At 35.7% G+C, this 21,677-nt stretch overlaps 1 protein-coding gene across 3 annotated transcripts; it reads right to left on the bottom strand.

The window, feature by feature from the left end:
* Positions 1 to 316: 316 nt before the first annotated feature.
* Positions 317 to 21,379, bottom strand: LOC123526743 (sodium- and chloride-dependent neutral and basic amino acid transporter B(0+)-like). 3 transcript variants are annotated; one of them, XR_008367034.1, is made up of 14 exons: positions 20,464 to 20,667; positions 10,291 to 10,480; positions 9,632 to 9,763; positions 8,855 to 8,982; positions 8,277 to 8,464; positions 7,325 to 7,463; positions 6,811 to 6,945; positions 6,185 to 6,288; positions 5,342 to 5,579; positions 4,630 to 4,758; positions 4,049 to 4,148; positions 3,375 to 3,481; positions 2,416 to 2,793; positions 317 to 1,247 (listed from the first exon to the last, which is right to left on the bottom strand). XR_008367034.1 is itself a non-coding variant. In XM_053523165.1 (13 exons), the coding sequence occupies exons 1-13, from the start codon at positions 21,362 to 21,364 to the stop codon at positions 2,485 to 2,487; spliced, it is 1,911 nt and encodes a 636-aa protein (XP_053379140.1). In that variant the 5' UTR covers positions 21,365 to 21,379; the 3' UTR covers positions 317 to 2,484. The 3 variants fall into 3 exon arrangements, 2 of the variants coding, with proteins under 2 accessions (XP_053379140.1, XP_053379139.1); XM_053523165.1 differs by lacking the exon at positions 20,464 to 20,667 and adding an exon at positions 21,353 to 21,379 and having other exon boundaries at positions 317 to 2,793; XM_053523164.1 differs by having other exon boundaries at positions 317 to 2,793.
* Positions 21,380 to 21,677: the final 298 nt, after the last annotated feature.

The following is a 21,677-nucleotide window of genomic DNA, read 5'->3' as shown; positions in this document are numbered from 1 at the left end:
CACAGTCTTAGGAAGTGGTTCGCTCTATAAGGGAAGACACTTAGGTAATCAAATCGACCGAAATGAAAAGACAGAGTTAAATCCCTTGACTAAAGATTGTGTTGCATATTCCTTTCACTTTGCAGTTCCTATAATAATACTCACTAAAACAATTTAACACACGAGGAGTGAACTTTTTATTTATTTCATAATGTATATACTTCTATATTAGGAGGCCATCCAGTTGGCTAACGGAAGATCGGTGGCTCTACCTAGGTGCGTAAACATAATTATAGTTTGATATTTTTGTACCTGAAAATGAAACAACAAAGTCAAATATTTTTTAAATTTTATTCTTCTTTCAACTTCTAGTACGAGATCGGCATTCAGTTCTAATATGTTAATTACGCTATTCATATCTCCTTGATGATATTTATAATCTATTTATTCTACATTTATGAAAGCGAACAACACAAGTCACTCGTGCATAATTTCATATACATGTAATACTAGCCTAAAGTCAGTTTCAGAAATTACGTTTGATATTATGATATCTTAAACAGTATGTAAAATGTAAACGTGTAAATTTCATTGAATCAACTGAACAATAAAGCATTAACGTCATTTTACTTGTAAAATGCTAGATTCTAAAATATATGAGGACAAACTTTGACATGCATATGTATGTAAATAAGGAAAACCCTTCACAGATTGTCCCAATCTTAACATTTATTTGGCCCTAGGTCAACAAAACAGTTGTAAACTTTAAAAAAGAAACAAAACAATATATATATTTATAATCAAAATATACCACCATGTATAAAACTTTTATTATTAAATTATCTTTGTGTAACTGTGTGATGGTAAAATGAATATATACGAGGGGTGTTAAAATATCCGGGAAAATGCTCTTATACCTTTTTCCTGATCCCATTTTGCTAAAATAGGTAAGTGGCAAGTAATGTTTTAGCTCACGTAAACTAGAAAAAAGAGACATCATAGGGCGTTGGCATGGGGACTAGCATTTACTTACTATTTATCCAAAGAAAATATAATTTTAACATATCAACTCAGTATTCCCTAATCTACATAATATAGCAGTTTCATTCATTTTTGATGATACATGTAGAAATGAGAGCACTTTTCAAGGTATTTATTGAACACCCCTCGTAGTATAATGACTATGTACAATTTGAAGTAAATGGAAAAAATGTGTAATGGATTGACTATCAAATTGTGGAGCCTGCCAATATCTGATTATGCTATGACAGGCACGTGTCCAGGTGGGGGGCCAGGGGGCCCGGGCCCCCCCAGCTGGCTGGCTAGTTACGATTTTTATTACTATGGGCCCCTCAATTAACAAATTTATACACCAGCACAACTGGCTTGATTTGACAGCAATACACAGGCTAAAGAGCCATAAAACCGTGTCCGGTAGAGGAAATTGGCCCCAGGCATGTCACAGGTAAAAGTTTATCTGTGCATGCTTCATTGATCGCTTGATCAGTACTTGATTGGGTAGTGGAGAAACTATTATAATTATGTTTTTTACTCTTTTGAAGTGTTATAAAATGATCAGAACATTGTTGGTTTTGTTAAGTAAATCTTAAAATGAATTGAAAATTGAAACATGATGGTTGTATTTTGTTTTTACATTAAGGCACATTCCCCAAATTTATTAAATTGATAGATATTTATCCTAGCTTTTTATTTTACAACAATTATGAATTTGAAACTACTGTATCAATTTTACTCTTTTGGGTCCAATAACCTTACTTAAAAACTCTCGTAGTTTTAAAAGTAGTTTCTCAGTAAATCTTACAAAACGCATCTAAAACTCGTTACTTATGAGGGGTTTTATACATAAAAATATCATTTAATATGTGCTGTGATGTTACAGTTTGTAGTCAAAGAAGTATAAAAACATTTGGCCATTTTGTAAATAGGATACCCTTAATAATTAGACTAGCCACTACACTGATAATTACGATATTTCTATGATTTTTTTTCTTTTTTATATTCTAGAGATGTTAAAATTGTAATATTGGACATAGTATATAGACTGGCTCAGTTCACTACAGGAAATCATAAAAATGTGAAAAAATTATCATAGTCTAGGAGCTAGTCTACTTAATAATCATCTTAAAACTTCAATATTTTTTTCAACTGGGTATCATACAGAAAAATAAGTCCATACACTGTGACTGTACAATCATACATACACTGAAAAGGATTGATGAAATGATTAAAAAGTAGACTTTTCCTTAAATATATAATACATTCATGCATCCTTAAAGGTGTTTCAGGTAGCAGGAAAATGCATCTATTCATGTGCCATATTAAAAAAAAAAATCGCAGTCGGGAGGGGATACCCCTCCCGAACCCACCCCAGGTTGGGCCCCCCAGCAAACAAATCCTGCACACGGGCCTGTATGAATATATGACTATATATGTACAACTCGAAGCAAATGGATTAACAGCAGTCAATGGAATGTAAGACCCGTTTTAAATATGAGAGTTAACTGCCCCTGGATTGTCTAAACCATATTTCCTTTCCATTTCGTACACGTTTTCTAATGGTTTTCTGTCTGTACCGTCATTAGGTCCCCATTCTTCAGTGGGCGTGGTTATAGTGCGCATGCGCTCTTTGATACTTCCTTTAGCTGTGAACAATTTGTAAAGGAATGTGACAGGAATGGGTAATAAAACTATACACGTGAGGACCCAGCCGATGGCCTGGGCAAACTCTGGGAATGGCTCGTTCTTGGCTATTTCTGGCGGATTATAGTCTATCATTCTGTAGATGAATAATGCCTGAAAATCAAAGAGGAATTCAAGGTTATAATTATTCTATTATATAAAACAAAAACCTGATAAATTTACAATCGTGTAAAATTTTTAGTAAAAATCAGCGGCCCAAAATAGCTTAAATGTATTATGGCAACTACCTCATCAATATCATTTTTCGACGATAATTTAAAAACAACTGGAGAACTTTGATAAATTTAAACTGTTCACATTATCACAAACTGAAGTTCTTTCATTACATGGTGTATAATATTAATAGTATATTTTAATATAATTAAAGAAATCAACCAAATATCCTGCTACGGACTAGGAAAATACCATGGAATGTTGTGAATTGCCAGCCGACCAGGTCAAAAAACACATTTTTTTCTTAGACTGTCGTCCTTTAGGCAGAAATAAATGAGGGACAAAGCAACTGTTTCAGATGAAGGCGACAGATGATCACAGGAGACCAGGTTTATTTTTCCGTCGACATTGCGTCGGTTTTGTATTTGTCGTCTGTTGTCACAGTGTCAATGTATGACATTCATTGCAGGGCAGTTATAGATCTATAACTGGTAAGAAAATAAAACTTCAGTGCTACTTACCCCAATCAAGATAGGTGAAAAGAATGTCCAGCAGACCGCCCAGAAGATTACAGGTCGTGGAGGATGACCCAGCATATAGCTACAGTCATTTAAAAACCGTCTTACACCTGGAAGAAGTAAAAAACCTAAATAAGGTACACTACAACTTGCATAAAGAGACCACGCAAGGGAAGGGCAGAAAGTGGTCTCCTAACACAACTAATCTCTTAATACAACATAATATGTTAACACAAAGTGGTTTCTTAAGGCAAGTGGTATCTTAATAGGAGTGGTCTCTCGAGCAAGTCTGACTGTATATAGAATATTTTATTGTTGATTTTCTGCAGAAGATTCGTTTTTTCTCAAGATATGCTAATAATGAAAAGAGAAATTATTTTTATCATTGCAATGTATGGGTAATCAACGAAAGATCTATAAAAGCAATGAAATAATCTATAGTAAAACTGTTTATCGATAAACGTTATCGGGTCGGCGGATCGTGTATATTCAAGGGAGACTACTTTTGCCGATACTACTGGTCAATGTATTGGAATGTTGGCCATGACACATTATTCACACATGAAATATCTAGGAAAGTAAATGTAACTGTTACCTTTAAGTAAATTTTCAGTACATTAACATTTCAATTTTATAACAAATGTAAATAATTTCAAAAAATGACTGCAGTTACTTACCATAAACCCACATGACGGCAATACATTCACAAGTTGCGACAAACAAGACGGAAAAATCAGCTCCGTAATGGTCCATTAATGATACTATATAATCACCAGCCTAGAAAATAAAATGGTATATTAATAATAAAACACGATTTTATATCTTGTGTGACATCTCAAACAATTTACATTGCTTTGCACTATGAAGTTGTGTAAGCGTTTTTTTATACTTTCAGTTTAGTATATTTATGAGATTTATTTATAAGATAAATTACCGCTTGCTCAATATGCTTGGTACCCATTCACCAAACTGCGCGTTTTAGGTGAGAAATGTACGATTGAAATGGGTTAGTGCACTTTCATGACCATTGTTCTTACAGTATACCTAGGGGTAGTGGTTAACATAAACAGAGGCATTTTTCTTTCTGGTCTGGTGCCAGTGAGCTGAACGTGCACAATATTTCCGTAGCAACTTCAGAATTATATACCGAAACAGCATAAGGTGAATACCGAATTTGCAAAGTGGGAAATCTATCGTTATGTTCTTTTCAGATTAACGTTCTATTCCAGGAGAACATGGAAAAGTAGTAATAACTTACAGGTGTGACACATGGAAGGGCACAGAAATACAGGACCACGCCGAATCCAACACACATGTAACTTTTGTATTTCCTAAGATGTGGGTATTCGTCTTGTATACATGTCATCACAGTTTCCAGTAGTGCGAACTGTAAAAAAAGAAAGAAATTTAAAAGTAGGTAATGTAAAAATGTATATGATGTACTTAGATAAGAAATGGCAGAAAACAATGATATGTACAACAGACAATAGGCTTTCATTAAATTATAGTTCAGATAATTCCATCTGTGTGTCGGGTCGTAATTTATTGACCAGTGGCCTACGGCCCGAGATAAAAAAGAAACTACCATTAGTTTTGTACTTCACTTATACATAATTAATGGACATAAAAATCGGTAGATCTAGTGTAATAATAAATAGTGAAATGTTATGGTTTCAACTTATTAATATAAATAAACAGTTAAGTCATACAAAAGTAGCTGTCTTTTTAATCAGGCTCGAATTGCTACATTCAGAGGTAAATACGTAGGAAATTAACTGCCATGTCTTGAAATTTTGTTTAAACAAACATACAGTCGCAGTCTGGCGATTTTTATCTGAGATGAGTCATACATTCATACATACATGCATTATATCATTTTAACGGAACTAAATATCTTCCCGATAAAGGGAAGTTCGAGACAAACGAGTTCGATATAATGAGCTTCAACTGCATGTGAAATATTCACAAACCTCACTGTCCAATCCCAGTGTGAACAACATGAAGAAGAAGAGAACGGACCATAACTGGGGAGGAGGTAGATTTGATAAAGCCTCGGGGTAGGCAACAAATGCAAGACCATATCCTCCTTTAGCGACGTCCTGAACGTCGACGCCGATCTTCTTAGCCATACCACCAAATGTGGTGAAGATGACGAAACCTGCGATGATACTGGTAACCACATCCATTATACTAATTAATAAGGCGTCGCTGAAATATTTAGAAAAAAAAAGAAATGATAAATAATGAACTAGCACCTAAACCAGATTTAGTGGTTTGTTTATCCAGGTACGTAGAAAAATAAATAATCTTTTTTCATATGTTTTTTTTTTTTTTTATTTATTTTGGTTTGATCGTCAAACAATAACTGCTTGGAGGATATCTTATGATGAGTCTTAGTAGCGACCACAATAGATTAACCACGCATGCTCAAGTCACTTCTTATCGATTAGTCTACGGCTCTCAGCGATCACGTCTTTGGGTTCGAATCTCCGCCGGGTTGCCATATGAGGAAGCCATTCAGCTGACATACGCGGAAATCTTTTTATCTTTCCTAAAATACTACCTGAAGAGATACATGTACCTGAGGTATTCCTCCATCAATAAATCAATAAAAACTAAAAAATCACCATATGATGTGAATAGTATTAGTTTGGCTCTGTACAAAAATAAAAACAAACAATGAAGTAGTAATAAATTTGTGCACATTACTGAAAAGGGAAGTCTAGAAACTATTCACATATAATACGGTTATAGAAATCTTTAGTTTTCTGACTTTTAATGTTAATTATCTGTAACAATTTCACCACACTCACCCGTATACATTATTGTTGAATTTGTTATAACTTCCAAACATGAGAATACCGCCGAAAGATACACTGAGAGAAAAGAACATCTGTCCAGCAGCTGCCACCCACACCTGTATTACAAGAAAGGTAGAAATATATCATTACAGTAACTTTCTTACGTCAGCGTCTAACATAAATAAAGTCAATCTGCAGGGCACTGTTTTATGCAAATTCAAGTTTTACAGAGTGCCCTCACTCCCACCCACCTCTCTCCCTAGTAAAGAGGCATAATATGCTGTAAATAAAAGTAATCGCTGTCAGGAATGTGCATTTATATACATATTCATGGTATTGAAATCTCATGTTATAATAGCGATTAATAATGGTTAAAGGTATAAGTTACAAGACAATTTAATTTCGGCTTATTAAATGCTAACATACATGTACATTGTGTACTTGTAAACAGTACATATCTCATTCAACTCTATACTCTAAAAAGGTTTTTGAAAAATGGTATTTAGTTAATTTGGATATGCTTGTTGCTGGGTGTTTTATAATTTCAACTTTATAAACTATAAATCTGTTAAAAGTATACGGTGCATGAGTTTGTATAAATATTTCCTAGGGTTGTTATTTTCAAGTTGAGTTCATACCTCGAGCTCTAGCAGTTTATTCCAGTCGGGTATGATGAAATATTTGACACCATCGATGGCGCCATCTAGCAGACACCCTCGGACCAACAAAATTAACAATATCACATAGGGGAAAGTAGCTGTAAAATACACCACCTGAAAAGAAAAGAGGCAAACCGTTTACTATAAAAACATTTGTACTAACGTAAACAATTCGGAAGTTCAAATTACAAGTACTAGAACTCATATTATTTCCATGACTTAGATATATTTTAGGTATTGCATTTGTTATAAACTTTAGAGCTGTCCTAAGTGATAATGATAAAGAAATTATCGGTCTTGTAAGACTTCTCATATGTTTCGCAACATTTAACCGTTGATGTTTTATTAAAAAGAACAACTTTGCAGAAATAATAAAACTATCAAAGAATCATTCCCCAGAAAATGTTATGTTTCATGCGCCGCCTATTTCAGTGTTATATAATTAAACTTGCTCTCCAAATGACGCTAAATTTATAATTCCATAATTAATTACCTTTCCAGAAGATTTGACACCTTTTATGAGGCATGCTACTACGATCATCCAAGAGAGCAGAAGACACAGGGCCAGCTGCCAGATAGGGGCTCCGACATGCTCGGGCTCGATACCCGGAGCTTTCTGAATCACGGTCTTTCTGTAAAATACAAATAAATTAATGTCAAGATTTATTTTTAAAGTGCGTTAACTATGAACTATGTTTCAACAGATAAGTTCTGAATTCTTTCATCAGATAACGCTTGCCGAAGGAAAAACACAAAGATGAAAACACGTTTTCAATATTGTGGCAGCATTTGCTAAAATGCAAATACTGCTAAGAGCCATTCATTCTCTATATTATACAGACTTGACATTTTCACTGTTTACTTATTATCGCGTTTATCAAATTTTATACGAAAAATGCAAATAAAATGAAGTTAGTGTTTGTTCATAAAGTCATGAAGCCATGAGGGATGAAATACAAACAGCTCGATGATACCTTTCGACCCAAGGTATTAAAGGTCATTCTTTAAAATGTCGGTAGAAGTGAAGCACCTTTGATAACCCCACATTTCTACAACATTTTTAAGAAGAAGATTAATATTTTGTTTTGGTGTGAGAATTATTTTTTCCTCCGACATTTATAATTGTAAACATTTTTAGCGAAAAATAAGTCTTCGGATACGCAATGGAACATAATTGAGCCGTGCCATGGGAAAACCAACACAGTGGCTTTGCGACCAGCATGGATCCAGACCAGCCTGCGCATCCGCGCAGTCTGGTCAGGATCCATGCTGTTCGCTAACAGTTTCTCCAATTCCAATAGGCTTTAAAAGCGAACAGCATGGAGCCTGACCAGACGCGCAGTCTGGTCTGGATCCATACTGGTCGCAAACCCACTATGTTGGTTTTCCCATGGCACGGCTCAATTATTCGTCGTAAGGAATGTTTCTAGTGTTCCTCCACTTACTCGAAAAATAGTTCCGCCACTGCAACGTTAGTTGTATTCGTACACGTAACGTTATTTTGTTCCAGCAGGTAGTTGACGCTGTAGTTAGCCGTGCACATACACTTTGATAAAATATCAACAGTAGCATTTCCCGTACATTCACCAAGCTTTTTCTCTGTTTGTTCTGTGCAACCAAGTGGTAGCCATTCCTTAAAGAAAGACATATCCGAATGGTGATGTAACCGAAAATAAAATAAAACATGGGGTTGTCTTTTCTTTGGAATTAATTTCAAAACGCTTTATTTCATTAATATTAAACTGTTGATGATCTGATTCATCTTTAGACAGTTTTTAACGTTTGTACTGTTTAAAAACTGATTTGCACTCACGGCTACAATTTTGGAACATCGTCTGCGGGTGACTCCCTTTTGTCGGTAACAAGATTCATAAAGGTATTGCCACGTTAAAGTGGCCATATATTGCATTCTCAAACACATTTTAAAACAAAAGTTAATTTTCGTTCAAGTCCAAAATGATTGACCAAAATGCCTATCAGTTCTATTGTTTTAATTTTGATTTGTTCTGTATTCAATACTTACATCTTTACAGGTAGTCCAAGGCAACACTTTCTGCATTGATGAGAAGAAATAATAGAGCGTGTATGCCATGATAACATTGTAATATATTGCCACAACTAGCGAAATCAAAGCCATGGATATGCCAATTCCTGAAAAGAAACAATAGATAAATGATTAATTTGTTATCTTTCAAAATAAGGTCAAACTTGCCACCAGAGACCACGACCGAGACAACTTGCATTAAGAAACAACCTTAAAGTTCATACCTGAGTTGTAACAGAACAAATTACCGAGGCATGATGTAGGGAGAGAGAACAGTTTACTTGAGACCACTTTTTGCACTTCCTTTAGGTTGTCTCTTAATGCAAGATATACCGTGGGTAAATAGTTGCTTTTAACTACAAAATATTAACAGAACGGATCAGAACAGAACAGAAGTTTTATTTAGCAGTAAATAGCACATGTATATTTATAGACAAATGCAGTACGAGCTAGTTGGCCAACGTGCTGTAGCTTCTAATGTTCCTTTTGCGTCATGGCATGCCCGTATTACACGAAACATAATGAAATGGCGTTTTTGTCTATAATGGTCATGTGGGAACAAATCTATTGACCTGTTAGCCATTAGTAACTGACAACTTCTCCGCATGAATCAGAGTCGAAGGACGAATGACTTCAGAAACATTGACTCCTGCCAAATCGTCATGAAGAACAAACATGTCGTCAGAGGATCGACTTGTGATTTACCTACTGTGCTAAGCGGCCAAGGTTTGTATGGAAATAGCAATGTACACTTACCTTTAGCACTCGGGTTCATTGCCCAAACTGCGGTGGGTCCTTTCCCTGAATACTGTCCCATGACTAGCTCCATCATGTACATAGGCTTACCAATTAAGATCTGTAGGATCAGGTATGCGATTAGAAAGGCAGCTGGAATATAAAACACTCATTTTCATATAAACGGCTAATTAAATGAAGGTGAGAACTAGAACTAATACATGTCGAAGAAATGATCCACTGTAAGAGACCCCTTTCCTCTGTAGACAACAAGAGGAGTTAACACTATTATCTATACCATGACAGCAAAGAACATAACGAAATGGATAAATGAAATATGATTATATTTTATGCTTAAAATAGCTGCTGATAATCATTTATTCTTATCTCAAATTGCAATCATCTTGAAAAGGGTCCTGTGTGCGTTACTCTTAAACATGTACCTGTAGAGTTGCTTTAAGTGTGGTTTTCTTTACAAAAAAAGACAGAATAACATGGAATAGTTTTCTTTACAACTTGCGATAGAACCTGCTGAAGTATCAACTTTAATCTTTTCTTCCATCACTTCTATTTCTTGCTATGTTCTCTGAAGTTTGAACGCTACTACAACTTTTAAAAACTGGAATTGATCTGGGCAATACCGAAATCACAAATATCAATGTGCTAGAAATTATACCTACCACCACCATACTGATAAGCCAGGTAAGGAAATCTCCATACGTTTCCTAACCCCACCGAGAGCCCCACACAGGATAAAATAAACTCCCACTTGCTCCCCCATTCTCCACGTTCCTCCTCAACCGAATTCTTTTTATCCAAGTCGTCAACACTGTCGTTGACAGACACTGCAGTGCCGTTTATTTCTGCGCTCTGAAATATATAACAAGGTCTTTCAAACATCTAGAGCAAAATTACTACTACAACTGTTAGCTGTAAAATTTCAGAATCGAGAAGGATCTATCACTTGAAATGTAAACTTTTATAAAGTATCATGGCGCTTAAAGTTCAAATTAACAAAACATACGAAGATGATGATCGAACCGCGTTGGATTTGTCTTTTGAAATGTCAAATGTTATGAAGGATCATGGCGCTCAAAGTTCAAATGTGCAAAAAATATAACAGACGTACTCAACTAGTAGAGACTGACTCGTGATGGAGATTGACTCGCGATGGATTTATCTTTTGAAATGCCAAATGTTACGAAGTATCATGGTTCTCAAAGTTCAAATGTAACAGACGAACTCAACTAGCAAATATTGATTCGCGACGGATCCGTCATTTGAAATGTCAAATATTATCTCAAAGAAGGTGACAGAAGTAGCAACTGAGCAGAAACCACAAGGTGCATCACTTAACCCTTAGCCTGCTAAATTTCTAAACTGGACTGTTCCGTCATTCAGTTTGGGCAAAACCATTTATTATTCGAAGGGGTGTTCACTGAAAATTTACTAACTGAATAGCGAACAGTGCAGACCATGATCAGCCTGCACGGATGTGCAGGCTGATCTTGGTCTGCACTGGTCGCAAAGGCAAAACCAATCGCCGCCAGCAGGCTAAGGGTTAATTTCATGGGAACGAATGTTTTGACATGTTACTAACTACGGCATATACATTCTTGTTTCGTTTTGCTTTGAAAAACTAACATGTCTTAATTAAGCTGAAATAGCGCATTGGTCATTGATTCTAAATTATAAAGTGGAAGGAAAGAAAATATTGCATTTAATAATGTGATACCTTTGTTCATTGTACAATGGGAAGAACTGGGGGAAAAAACGGTAAAAATATAACAATTTAAACACATTCTTATGTACTTATTAACAAAATTTGGATTCCCGTAACGAAACAATAATCCAGATGTGAGAAACACACCTGTTTATACGTGACAATGAATTAACTACTATAGATGCGGCTGAAAAAAGATCTTTAAAGACCAAATGAGTAATTGAGGAACGGCCCTCACACAAGAATGCGAAGGCTTGTACAGTCTCCTTTACAAGCTTATAAAATAATTAACGATGATGATTCACTTTCATTACACCAACTCACCTGTCCTTTGATAACAGACAATATATTATACTAGCATGACATGACATCAACACGCGTTATATATTGATAAAAGGAGTGTAAGGAAAATTACATTATTCAAAACGGGCCAATATAGCGTAGGGTTCCGGGTTAGACACAATTTGAGCCGTACCATGAGAAAACCAACATAGTGCATTTGCGACCAGCATGGATCCAGACCAGCCTGCGCATCCGCGCAGTCTGGTCAGGATCCATGCTGTTCGCTAATGGTTTCTTTAATTGCAAAAGGCTTTGAAAGCGAACAGCATGGATCCTGACCAGACTGCGCGGATGCAAATGCACTATGTTGGTTTTCTCATGGTGCGGCTCATTTATTGTTCTGCCTTTTGTTTTAGCTTAGTTTTATTAATACAGATATATATGGTGAATATTCGTTTGCGATGAAAGACCGAAGCTTATCTGAATTACTCTCGGTGCTAACAGCCTTTATGATTCCATAACATTCTACCACTGTCATATTGGTTAAAAAGTTGGTCACGTGGTGATCCTATATATTTCTGTTTAGGGTTAGTAGATTTTCTTGTCTATCTAGGCTATAAATAAGTGGTCGATATACTGTGGAAGTGGGGGCCTATGTAAAACACAAACATTACTCAATAGATACAGGCAATGCATGTACATATAGCTGAGATTTGAATAGTTCGTTAATTATTTTGAAAAATGCCTTCGCAATGTCCGTAATTTCTATAATGAATCTCAATAAATCATCTGGGCGTGTAAAATATAAGTAAAATACTGTTGCTTAGTTATTAAAATGTATATGAATAGGACGATAACATCAATGAATTTTTATTAGAAAAGTGTACATAAATATGCCTATGGCAATAGGAAAGTGTTTGTTATAAATATTTAATTCATTAATGAAGAAAATATAGCAAAATCATTAAAAATGTTTGATTAAACTGACGCAAAAATCTCTATATGAAATCATACTGAATTAGTTTTAATGCCTTTAATCGGAATGTGGCTGCCACATTTTTTGTTATGAACCTAAAATATGCCTATTTCTTGTTAAACCCTGTTTTCAATATATTGTTTTCTCAAATATTTGCCAAAGGTCTGAATATTGATTAACATAGGAGAAAATATCATTGAATCCATTCTTTATGATTACTTCCCTTTATGGCTCTAACCTTGTTAAGTACATATGTAATAATGAAAGTCGTGATTTTCTAACCATGTAATCGTGCATAACATCTGTTTGGATAACTGCTTCACCTGTTTCTAGCATAAAATTAGAACATTAAAGCCCTATGGAATTTAATACATTTTACTGGTGCACATGATGTCTGATTAATCTTCAAAGTTTATACTAAGAAGTTCGAAAAGTGCATAGTTTTTTCAATATAGCATAATGGTCGTGTGTTTGCATTTCAATATTTGAACGTGAAATATTGCTATAGTTTGCGGTGCACACCTGTGTGTGCTTTGAAACACAATACCACACGCTATGTAAATAAATGTATTTCTTCTCATCTTCAATTTCATACATCCAACCTTCATCCCGTCATGAATTTCTTAAAGTAAATTTTTCTTCCCCTCTCACAAAGACACCATGTATATAGACCATACCGAACAAACTCGAAACATTTTTACAACAGATGAAAATACTCTTTGTCAAAAATGTTGTTTTTTTTTCTGTCAAAATATTGCGTATCAAGATGCGTCTCGTAAATTTTCTTTTGTTCCTACGTGAAGTTAATGAATAAAACAATGTTTAATGAAACATAAACTGACTCATGAATTTAGTCGCATTATAAACAATATCCCCCAGAAGTATATATATATATATATATAAAAAATGTAAAAGTTTGTACCGGATCAAGTATATTATAAAGAAAAAATAAACAACATTACATGAGTAACATTATATTTGCCTACCGGTTTCGTTTATACTCATCAGGGCAAATAAAACAATATGGCGTCAATAAATGTGTAATTGCTAATAATGTTACTCATGTAATGTTGTTTATTTTTTCTCTATATATATATATATATATATATATATATATATATACACACGTCATTTATTATTCCCCTGGGCGCCCTGTTTCTGTGTGTGTCCCTACTTAAAAAACCATAATAAAGGTTTTTAGAAAGAATATTATTAACATAAATTTACATTTTATCAGTTAATAATACTTTTAAATTTGAAACCCTCTGTATTAAAGTATATATAACTTTATTTCTGTCTCCTCTATGTACATCAATATAATAATCATAATAATGTATATCATAAATTACATTACAACACAAAACACCGTTCTACAATTATAGTGAGACTTACGTACAAGTAATTATATAATTGAGGCCAAATACTTCAATGAAAAAGTAATCAACGCCGTTAAAGTGTAAGCCTCTGTGTGGCAACGTTAAATGTCGCAACGCCGCTAAATGTCGCAACCACCGTTAAATGTCGCAAGGTTGACGTTAAATGTCGCAACCACCGCTAAATGTCGCAAAATTGTCTGCCGCTAAATGTCGCACCATTAACGTTAAATGTCGCAAAAATTTGCCCACTGTTATATGTCGCAACACCAACGCTAAATGTCGCACTTCCTATTTGACCCTATGACTATTAATTCCATGTGTATATTTATTTTTTTTGAGGGAAAAAATGACAGGTTTATGTAATACAAATAATTATATTAATGATAAGTGCTGTTACGTATAGCAACGAGAGGGCCTTGTTGACCCTAGATCGCTCACCTGAGTTCCACACCTTGCTTGAACAGTCACGCAAGAAAAATATTTGTGAAATTATTTTGTAATAGGGCCAGTGTTTTAGGACAAAAATGGTCTGAGGTTTCTTCTAACTAAATACGATTTGGTAATGGTGTTGTATGTTTGTGGGGGTTGGGTATGGGTGGAGAACGAGGTGAATAACGACACAGAAATCTAAGACACAAACACACAGCACCAAGACAATTAACAGAAAATATAACTATTTACACTTGTGAAAGAGTGGGGTGGGGGAGGGTATGTGTGGGTAGGCGGAAAAGGAGGATAATGAGGACAGGGGGAATGAGACTAAACCAAACAATTTTAAGAGACTAAAAGTAAAATAATATCAAAATTCCCGCTTTACCTGAAAGAATGTACAGAGGGCCACATAGGATCTTTCTCCGCCATTGAAGCCAGATAGTCGCCTTATGACTTTAAATGTTAACCTCCCAACAAAGAAATGAACCCATGGCTGATTCACTGGCACCAGATCAGAAAGAAAATGCCTCCGTATGTGTTATACCCTACCCCTAGGTATTCTATAAGAACCATGGTCGTGAACGGGAAAATATACTAACCCGTTTCAATCGCGCATTTCATACCTAAAACACGCAGTTGGGTAAATGTGTACTATGGATATCAAACAGGTGGTAATTTATCTTCCATTGTGTACCAGTCACATTTTTCAATACATCTTATCTTAAAAAAACAACGCGTAGTTTATAGTAATTTCAACATTACACAAAAAACTTGCTTGAACTTCCCTGGTGAAGTTCCGTTCTAGATTACAAAACCATTCTGATTGGCTGTTGTAAAAATGTATGTCAATCGTCATTTTACTACACGTGTCCGCTAAAATGTGAAAATGCAGCAAAATGTGCAAAATGAATAAAATATACAGAACAGATGCAGACCAATGTACGATTTCAAATTAAAGATCATATACAAGATGAATTTCATTCATCATTTCGAGTTTTAGTGTAAAATTGTGATTTTTTTAAAATCTGTTTTTGTTTGTTTACGTTTCGCCAAACATGTGCGTACTGCCGTGACCTCTAGACCGGATGTTCATTAGGGAAGTTCAAGCAAGTTTTTTCTGTAACGTTGACGAAAGCATAAAATATGTTGATAATCTCAGCAATATGGAATAATGAGACAATTTGACTGGTGCACGATGGAAGATAAATTATCGCTTGTTCAATATACTAGGTACACATTCACCGAACTGCGCGTTTAGGTTGAGAAATGTACGATTGAAACGGGTTAGTGCACTTTCCCGTTCATGGCCATGGTTCTTATAGAATACCTAGGGGTAGGGTATAACACATACGAAGGCATTTTCTTTCTGATCTGGTGCCAGTGGGCTGATTAATAGAAAATCTTCGTTTTCTACAGCTGGTACAAAACACATTTACACTGTTTAGGTTAACTGGGTACGGGTATATAATAAGTGACACGGACAGGTTTCAGTCTTATTAAGATTGGTATGGTTCGCATGTGTAACAAAATTAATTGCGATTGAATGTGTTTTAACATATCGGGGTTCGATCCTTTGGTGGCAAGACATTTTAATGTCGTATATATCTTAAATGTTTCCATTACAAAACTATATTTTGTAGCAGCTTTTACTGAAATGAAACGGATTGGGCTGGGCTGGGCTGGGCTGGTTTAGCCTAAATATTTGATAGAAGCTATTCGCTTTCTATACGCCCGAGGGGACTTATGTTGTTATGACCACGATGTACGTCTGTCTTTCCGTCCGTCCGCAAGCAATTTCGTGTCCGCTCTTTATCTCTTGAATCCCTTGAAGGATTTCAATGAAACTTGACATAAATGTTCACCGCACCGAGACGACGCGCAGAACGCATGTGTTTAGTTTAAACATATTTATTCCCAAGAGTATATTACAGAATTGTACAATTACAACAACAATTAAACATTATATAAGGTCAGGATAAGAATGAAAGACAATGTCTTATAGAATTCTTCATTCGTATGTGTTTGGACGACTTGGTTAAAGGCCAAGTTCACAGTTAGGGGTTTAAGGTCATATGATCGTTTGTCTTGTATCCGCACTGTAACTCTGAACTGCTCGAAATGTTTTTAGAAACTTGGTACAAATGTTCAGTATATCAAGAATGCGTGTACAGCGCCTGTTTAGGATGGCTCGCTTCAAGGTTAATGTCATACTTAGGAGTCAAAGGTCATGCCTTCGTGCGTATATCGTTCCGCATTGCGGTGCTCTTGTTACATTTGGTATCGTGAAGGTAAGTTGTTGGCAACTATCTAAAACAAATGTTGTATTTAAGTAAAGTAGTAAAGTATGGTAGTATGTATAGGATGCACACTCATGTTGTTTATTCACGTATGACCAGCAATCGAAATAAGATAACGTGCGGTCGAGATAAGAAGTCGTGAACTCGAGATAAAAAGTCGTGCTATCGAAAATAGTCGCGTGCAAGCAAGACTCGATGTCGTGAACTCGTGATGTCATGCTCTCAAAACAAAATGTCGCGTGTTCGAAATAAAACATTGTGTGCTCGAGATAAGTTACAGAGCGCCAGAGATAATATGTAATACTATGGAGGTAAGATGTCGTGTGCTCTAGGAAATATGTCAAGCGCTCATGATAGTTTTTTTGAACACGTGAGTTATGATGGCACGTCAATGTATCCCGTGTAATCAATATCTTATCTCGAGCGCATGACATTTATGTCGAGCACTCGAGATAATTCAATCTAAAACAAAAAAAGTATGTGTCCTAAACATACCGCCATATAGAAGGACATGTAACTGATTTTTGTCTTGTAGAATTGTTCAGGACCAAAGGTTATCTACATGTGAAATTAAAAACTTAAGAATTAAACTAAATATTGTTAAAAGTCGTATTTGTTGATTTTAGCAATACTTCAGATTTTAATGAAATTTAATTGAACACATGATTCGCTACGCCAGGCAACCGTGACCATTTATTTTTGAAAGGATACCTTAACTTTTAAGTTTATATTAAAGTATATTTCATTATTCTTGCGTTTTACATTAATGACTACAGACAATTGCTCAAAGAAATGGCTTTCCTAACATAAATGGTCAAGGTTGTTGATTCCAAGGACTAGAAGGGCAACAAATATAAGTTTCTTGATGATTAAATTACGTCATAATTTTAGGCCGTTATATTAATCTTTATACGGGCAGGTTGGCAGTATATCTATAGGAACAGTACATACAATACGCTTTGATCAAAACGCCCACCACGCGACATGGCCACACACGGTATTTCCACACAACACGCGACATAACTTCCGTGTCGTAATGTAACTTGAGAGTCGTCTTGCATAGTTTAGCGTCGTGTTGTGTGTCGACCGTCTACTCTCCTAGGTCGACGCACGTAATGCGATATGACGCACGGCAATAAGAAACAAAGCACCCCGTGACAAGCGCACCAGATCTGTTTTAGTCACAGTATTTTCGTGTCGCGTAGTTGAACATCCTGTTGTGTAACAGACCCGGATCGATCCCTCCACCCCCAACCCCACCCTTGTTGGCTTAGTAGCGACTTATATACTCATCAACGTTGCTACCAATTATTTTGGAAATAATATTTTCTCAAAATTAACACCCAAAACGCCCCAGAGGCGACCATTTTATATCTATATTTCAATATTCTCCAGGGGGAAGAACCCATGACCCCTTAAAATAAGGGGAGTACCTCTCCAGTACCTTGAGATTAAGACAAAAAATGCACCAGAGGCAACCATTTTATACCTGTTTTTCAAGCTTTCCCGGGGAGAGCCCCTGAGCCCTCGAAAATGACAGGGGTAACCCCTCCCATACACCGAAATTCAGAACCAAAAATGCAATAAAAGTCCAGCATTCCATACCTGTATTTCAAAATTGTCAAGGGAAAGCCCCCTAACCACCTAAATTAAGGGGAGTGTCCCTCTAGTACGTACCTAAAACTTAGACAAAATATGCATCACAGGCCAACATTTCATACCTGCACATAAAAAATCTTTCCCACAAATACGGATAGAGGCACCCTGTACCTACCGCACGTCGCCGGTGACGCTTTTGTTTTAAACTGGTGCTCCCCCACCCCCTACACAACCCATCCCCCCCACCCCTCCATCAACAATTTCTGGCTCCCGACCTGTTGTGTAACGAAATAAAGGTCGACTCAAGACATGCGATATAACGCGCGACAACACGAAGCGCGAGCTTAATGTCTCATGAGTTAAACAGGACTCCATAGAATTACACAGTTCAGTCCTAAAATAAATTTAGTACTGTGGCGAGTACCACGTTATTGCTCAAACCTTTAGATATAAAATGTATAACGTATGTATGTTGCTGGACCACTGAAAAGCAAACTTGCAGATTAGAGTGGAAGGTCATTTCAGCCCTTCCCAAATGAACACATTGCATACTCATGCATGCAAGCATGCATTACCCAATCTTATCTCTAAGTTGTAAAGAATGTTTAACTTACCTTATTTTACTGTGCGACATTTAGCGTTGGTGTTGCGACAGATAACGGTGGGCAAATTTTTGCGACATTTAACGTTAAAGGTGCGACATTTAGCGGCAGACGATTTTGCGACATTTAGCGGTGGTTGCGACATTTAACGTCAACCTTGCGACATTTAACGGTGGTTGCGACATTTAGCGGCGTTGCGACATTTAACGTTGCCACACTCTGTAATACATCATACCATTTTTGGTACTAGTATTTTAGTTTCGTCAATCGTTTAAAACTTTTCCGTTCAAAAATTAATAAAATCTGTGGAAACTTCAGCAACCGTGAATATACAAGAAGCGACACACATTTTTATTATTCTGCTGTCTGTTTCATACACCGGTAAAACGAGATCTCATTCAGTTCCCACGTGATGTTGGCGAAGTCCTTTCAATTTACCGATCTATTAATTTTTATAGTTCTTTGCGTCAAGGGTATAAAATCATTTCATGCAGTACAAATGCATTAAGAAATTTTTGAAGAAGATCACAGTGATGTAGAAGCGAACTCAAAGTTGGGGGAGGGGGAGGGCAATTGCGTTAGGGGGAGTGGGGCGGTGGCCAGCTAAGCCTACTCAGATGTTCCCAGAAAATTTTCGTACAACCGAAAAATAGAAAAAAAAATCCGTCCCTCTCTCCTTAGTGACAACAGACATCACATCAAATCCATGTCAGTATAACTAACTGCTCTCCCAAATAGACTTTTGACTTTTTTCCTTATCTTACTTTTTTCCCCTGAGGTTTTGGGGTCAAAAGCTGGGAGGGGAGGGGGGGGGGGGCACCATATTCTTAAATCATTAACGAATCGGTTATAAGCGTTCAAATAATATTATATTACAAAATCAAATATTTGACATGAGTCAACATGGAAGTCCTTTAACCAACAAAGTATACATGTTGAATAATTAAGTGTCAGTTTTGATTTCGTGGCAATGTATATATTTCATTACAGGTCTGACATCTTGAACAAGATGTCCTGGTATGACAATGCATATGATTGTATTAAAATGTAAATCCATCAACACTGACAGTCTAGATAGAGCAGTACCGTTCGTTGATAGAAAATGTCTTTATTCAGCATACTTTAGAGCAGAATAATAACCCAACACTAATATTACAGACGGAGTAAATGACGACTTCCTCTACAGGCTTGTACGAAAGTCATTTAACTTTTATGGAGCAAACAATGTGTCCAAATCTCAGATTTTCAACGAAAATCGTTACAAAGCAAATTTTTATTATGATATAATTTATATTTCAGGGAATGTACTACATTTTTCTTCTGTTCATTTTTGAAGATGTAACAACCAGAAGCTGTATGAACAAAGTTACATTTAATCCTGGAGGCCATACATAAAAGTCAAGGCAACTGACAAGCGCATTTGTCGCCTCTCGAAATTTTCCCCTTGATACAGTCATATATTAAAATAAGAAATTTTATATTTCACACAATCTTTGTAATTACTCTTATTTTTTTTATTTAACTTGGAAAAGTTGTTTAATTAATGTCCGAAGAAGCACATCTTACCTTTTCCTTTGCGCTCGATTTGTCCCTATCCCAAAAATTATAAGACGAGGGCATTTTCTTAAAACGTCTGTTTTTCTGAGTCTTTAATTAAATTTTGAATTCGCAGTAAATTAGAAAAAAAATAAGTTTCACTTAAATTCTTAAATAAAAATCCAATTTCAAGTTTTCTTAATTCAGTTTTCATTTATGAAGTCTCGCTTTTAGCGAGTACAGTATATATGTATGCAAATTAATTTGTGGGGGATTCCCTCCAGTAGCCAATAGGATTGTCGATACCTGTAATGTGACGTCACACAGGTAAAAAAGGAGGATGTTGACAAATTTAGATCGCCATTGTTACACACCAGTACACACCTTAAAGTTAGATGATCAAGAGCATAATGCAGCTTAGATTGGGTTGTAGAAACTTTTACTTCTACTTTTCAGTCTAAATGAAGACCCTTTCCTTCGCATTTTCCTGCCGTTAAGGTCAAGTGAAAATGTACTTTTAAGGTAAAATTTAAATTTACATCAAGGCATATTTTTAAATCAGTAACATTGTTTGTGAAGTTGACCTTTAATAGCTATTAAGACATCACATTAAACAATTTCATATGACTCAATAAGGATTTTACTTTTTACATGCAGACGGTTTCATTCATTTTATGTTTACTCATGTATGTTAAGTGTGAGTAAGTACTATAACGTAAAACACACAAATATTATTCTCTTTACAAGAATTCGACGATCGAGGCCTCTATCCTTACGAATTTTTTGATTATGTAAGGTTATAAAAATGAATTTGTGTAAACACATGAATATTCTACACATTAAATAGATGGAACATAGCATTATCTTTAATATTTTTGTTACCGACACAAAACATAAAGCAGGCACAAATAATGTATACAAGAAATGTCATGATGAATCAGTAGCATCCAAACTGGCTCATTTTTTTACATCAGGTGTTGTTCTGTGAGCGCAATAAATCAAAGAAAGTCAAAATTGCAAAATGATTATGTCATTTATTCGCTCATACTATTGAAAGCACATCTTGTTCAGTCTTAAAAATACGTTTGGACATCACGAACAAGTGATTTTATATCCAGTCATCAAAACTACGTGCATGAAATAAACCGTAAACATTAAATAAATGCACAGATATTCTTTTGTCGTAGTCTGCCAGTTTCGCACCAAACGTATATTGCGCAGTTCCACTGAAGTTGTTTTTGACA

Source organism: Mercenaria mercenaria, chromosome 14 (assembly GCF_021730395.1).
Source record: "Mercenaria mercenaria strain notata chromosome 14, MADL_Memer_1, whole genome shotgun sequence".
Taxonomy (NCBI): domain Eukaryota; kingdom Metazoa; phylum Mollusca; class Bivalvia; order Venerida; family Veneridae; genus Mercenaria; species Mercenaria mercenaria.
Note: the sequence above shows the minus strand (reverse complement) of the source record. Positions and strands in the feature narration are given on the sequence as shown.

What these genes read in the sequence shown, in the direction of transcription:
- LOC123526743 (XM_053523164.1), bottom strand. Translation starts at nt 20,517, where the DNA reads ATGCCCTCGTCTTATAATTTTTGGGATAGGGACAAATCGAGCGCAAAG. An exon ending in ATAAACTGCTAGAGCTCGAG is followed by an intron (nt 6,289 to 6,810) that starts GTATGAACTCAA and finishes CTTGTAATACAG; the next exon opens with GTGTGGGTGGCAGCTGCTGG. An exon ending in CCCTTCCATGTGTCACACCT is followed by an intron (nt 4,149 to 4,629) that starts GTAAGTTATTAC and finishes TTTATTTTCTAG; the next exon opens with GCTGGTGATTATATAGTATC.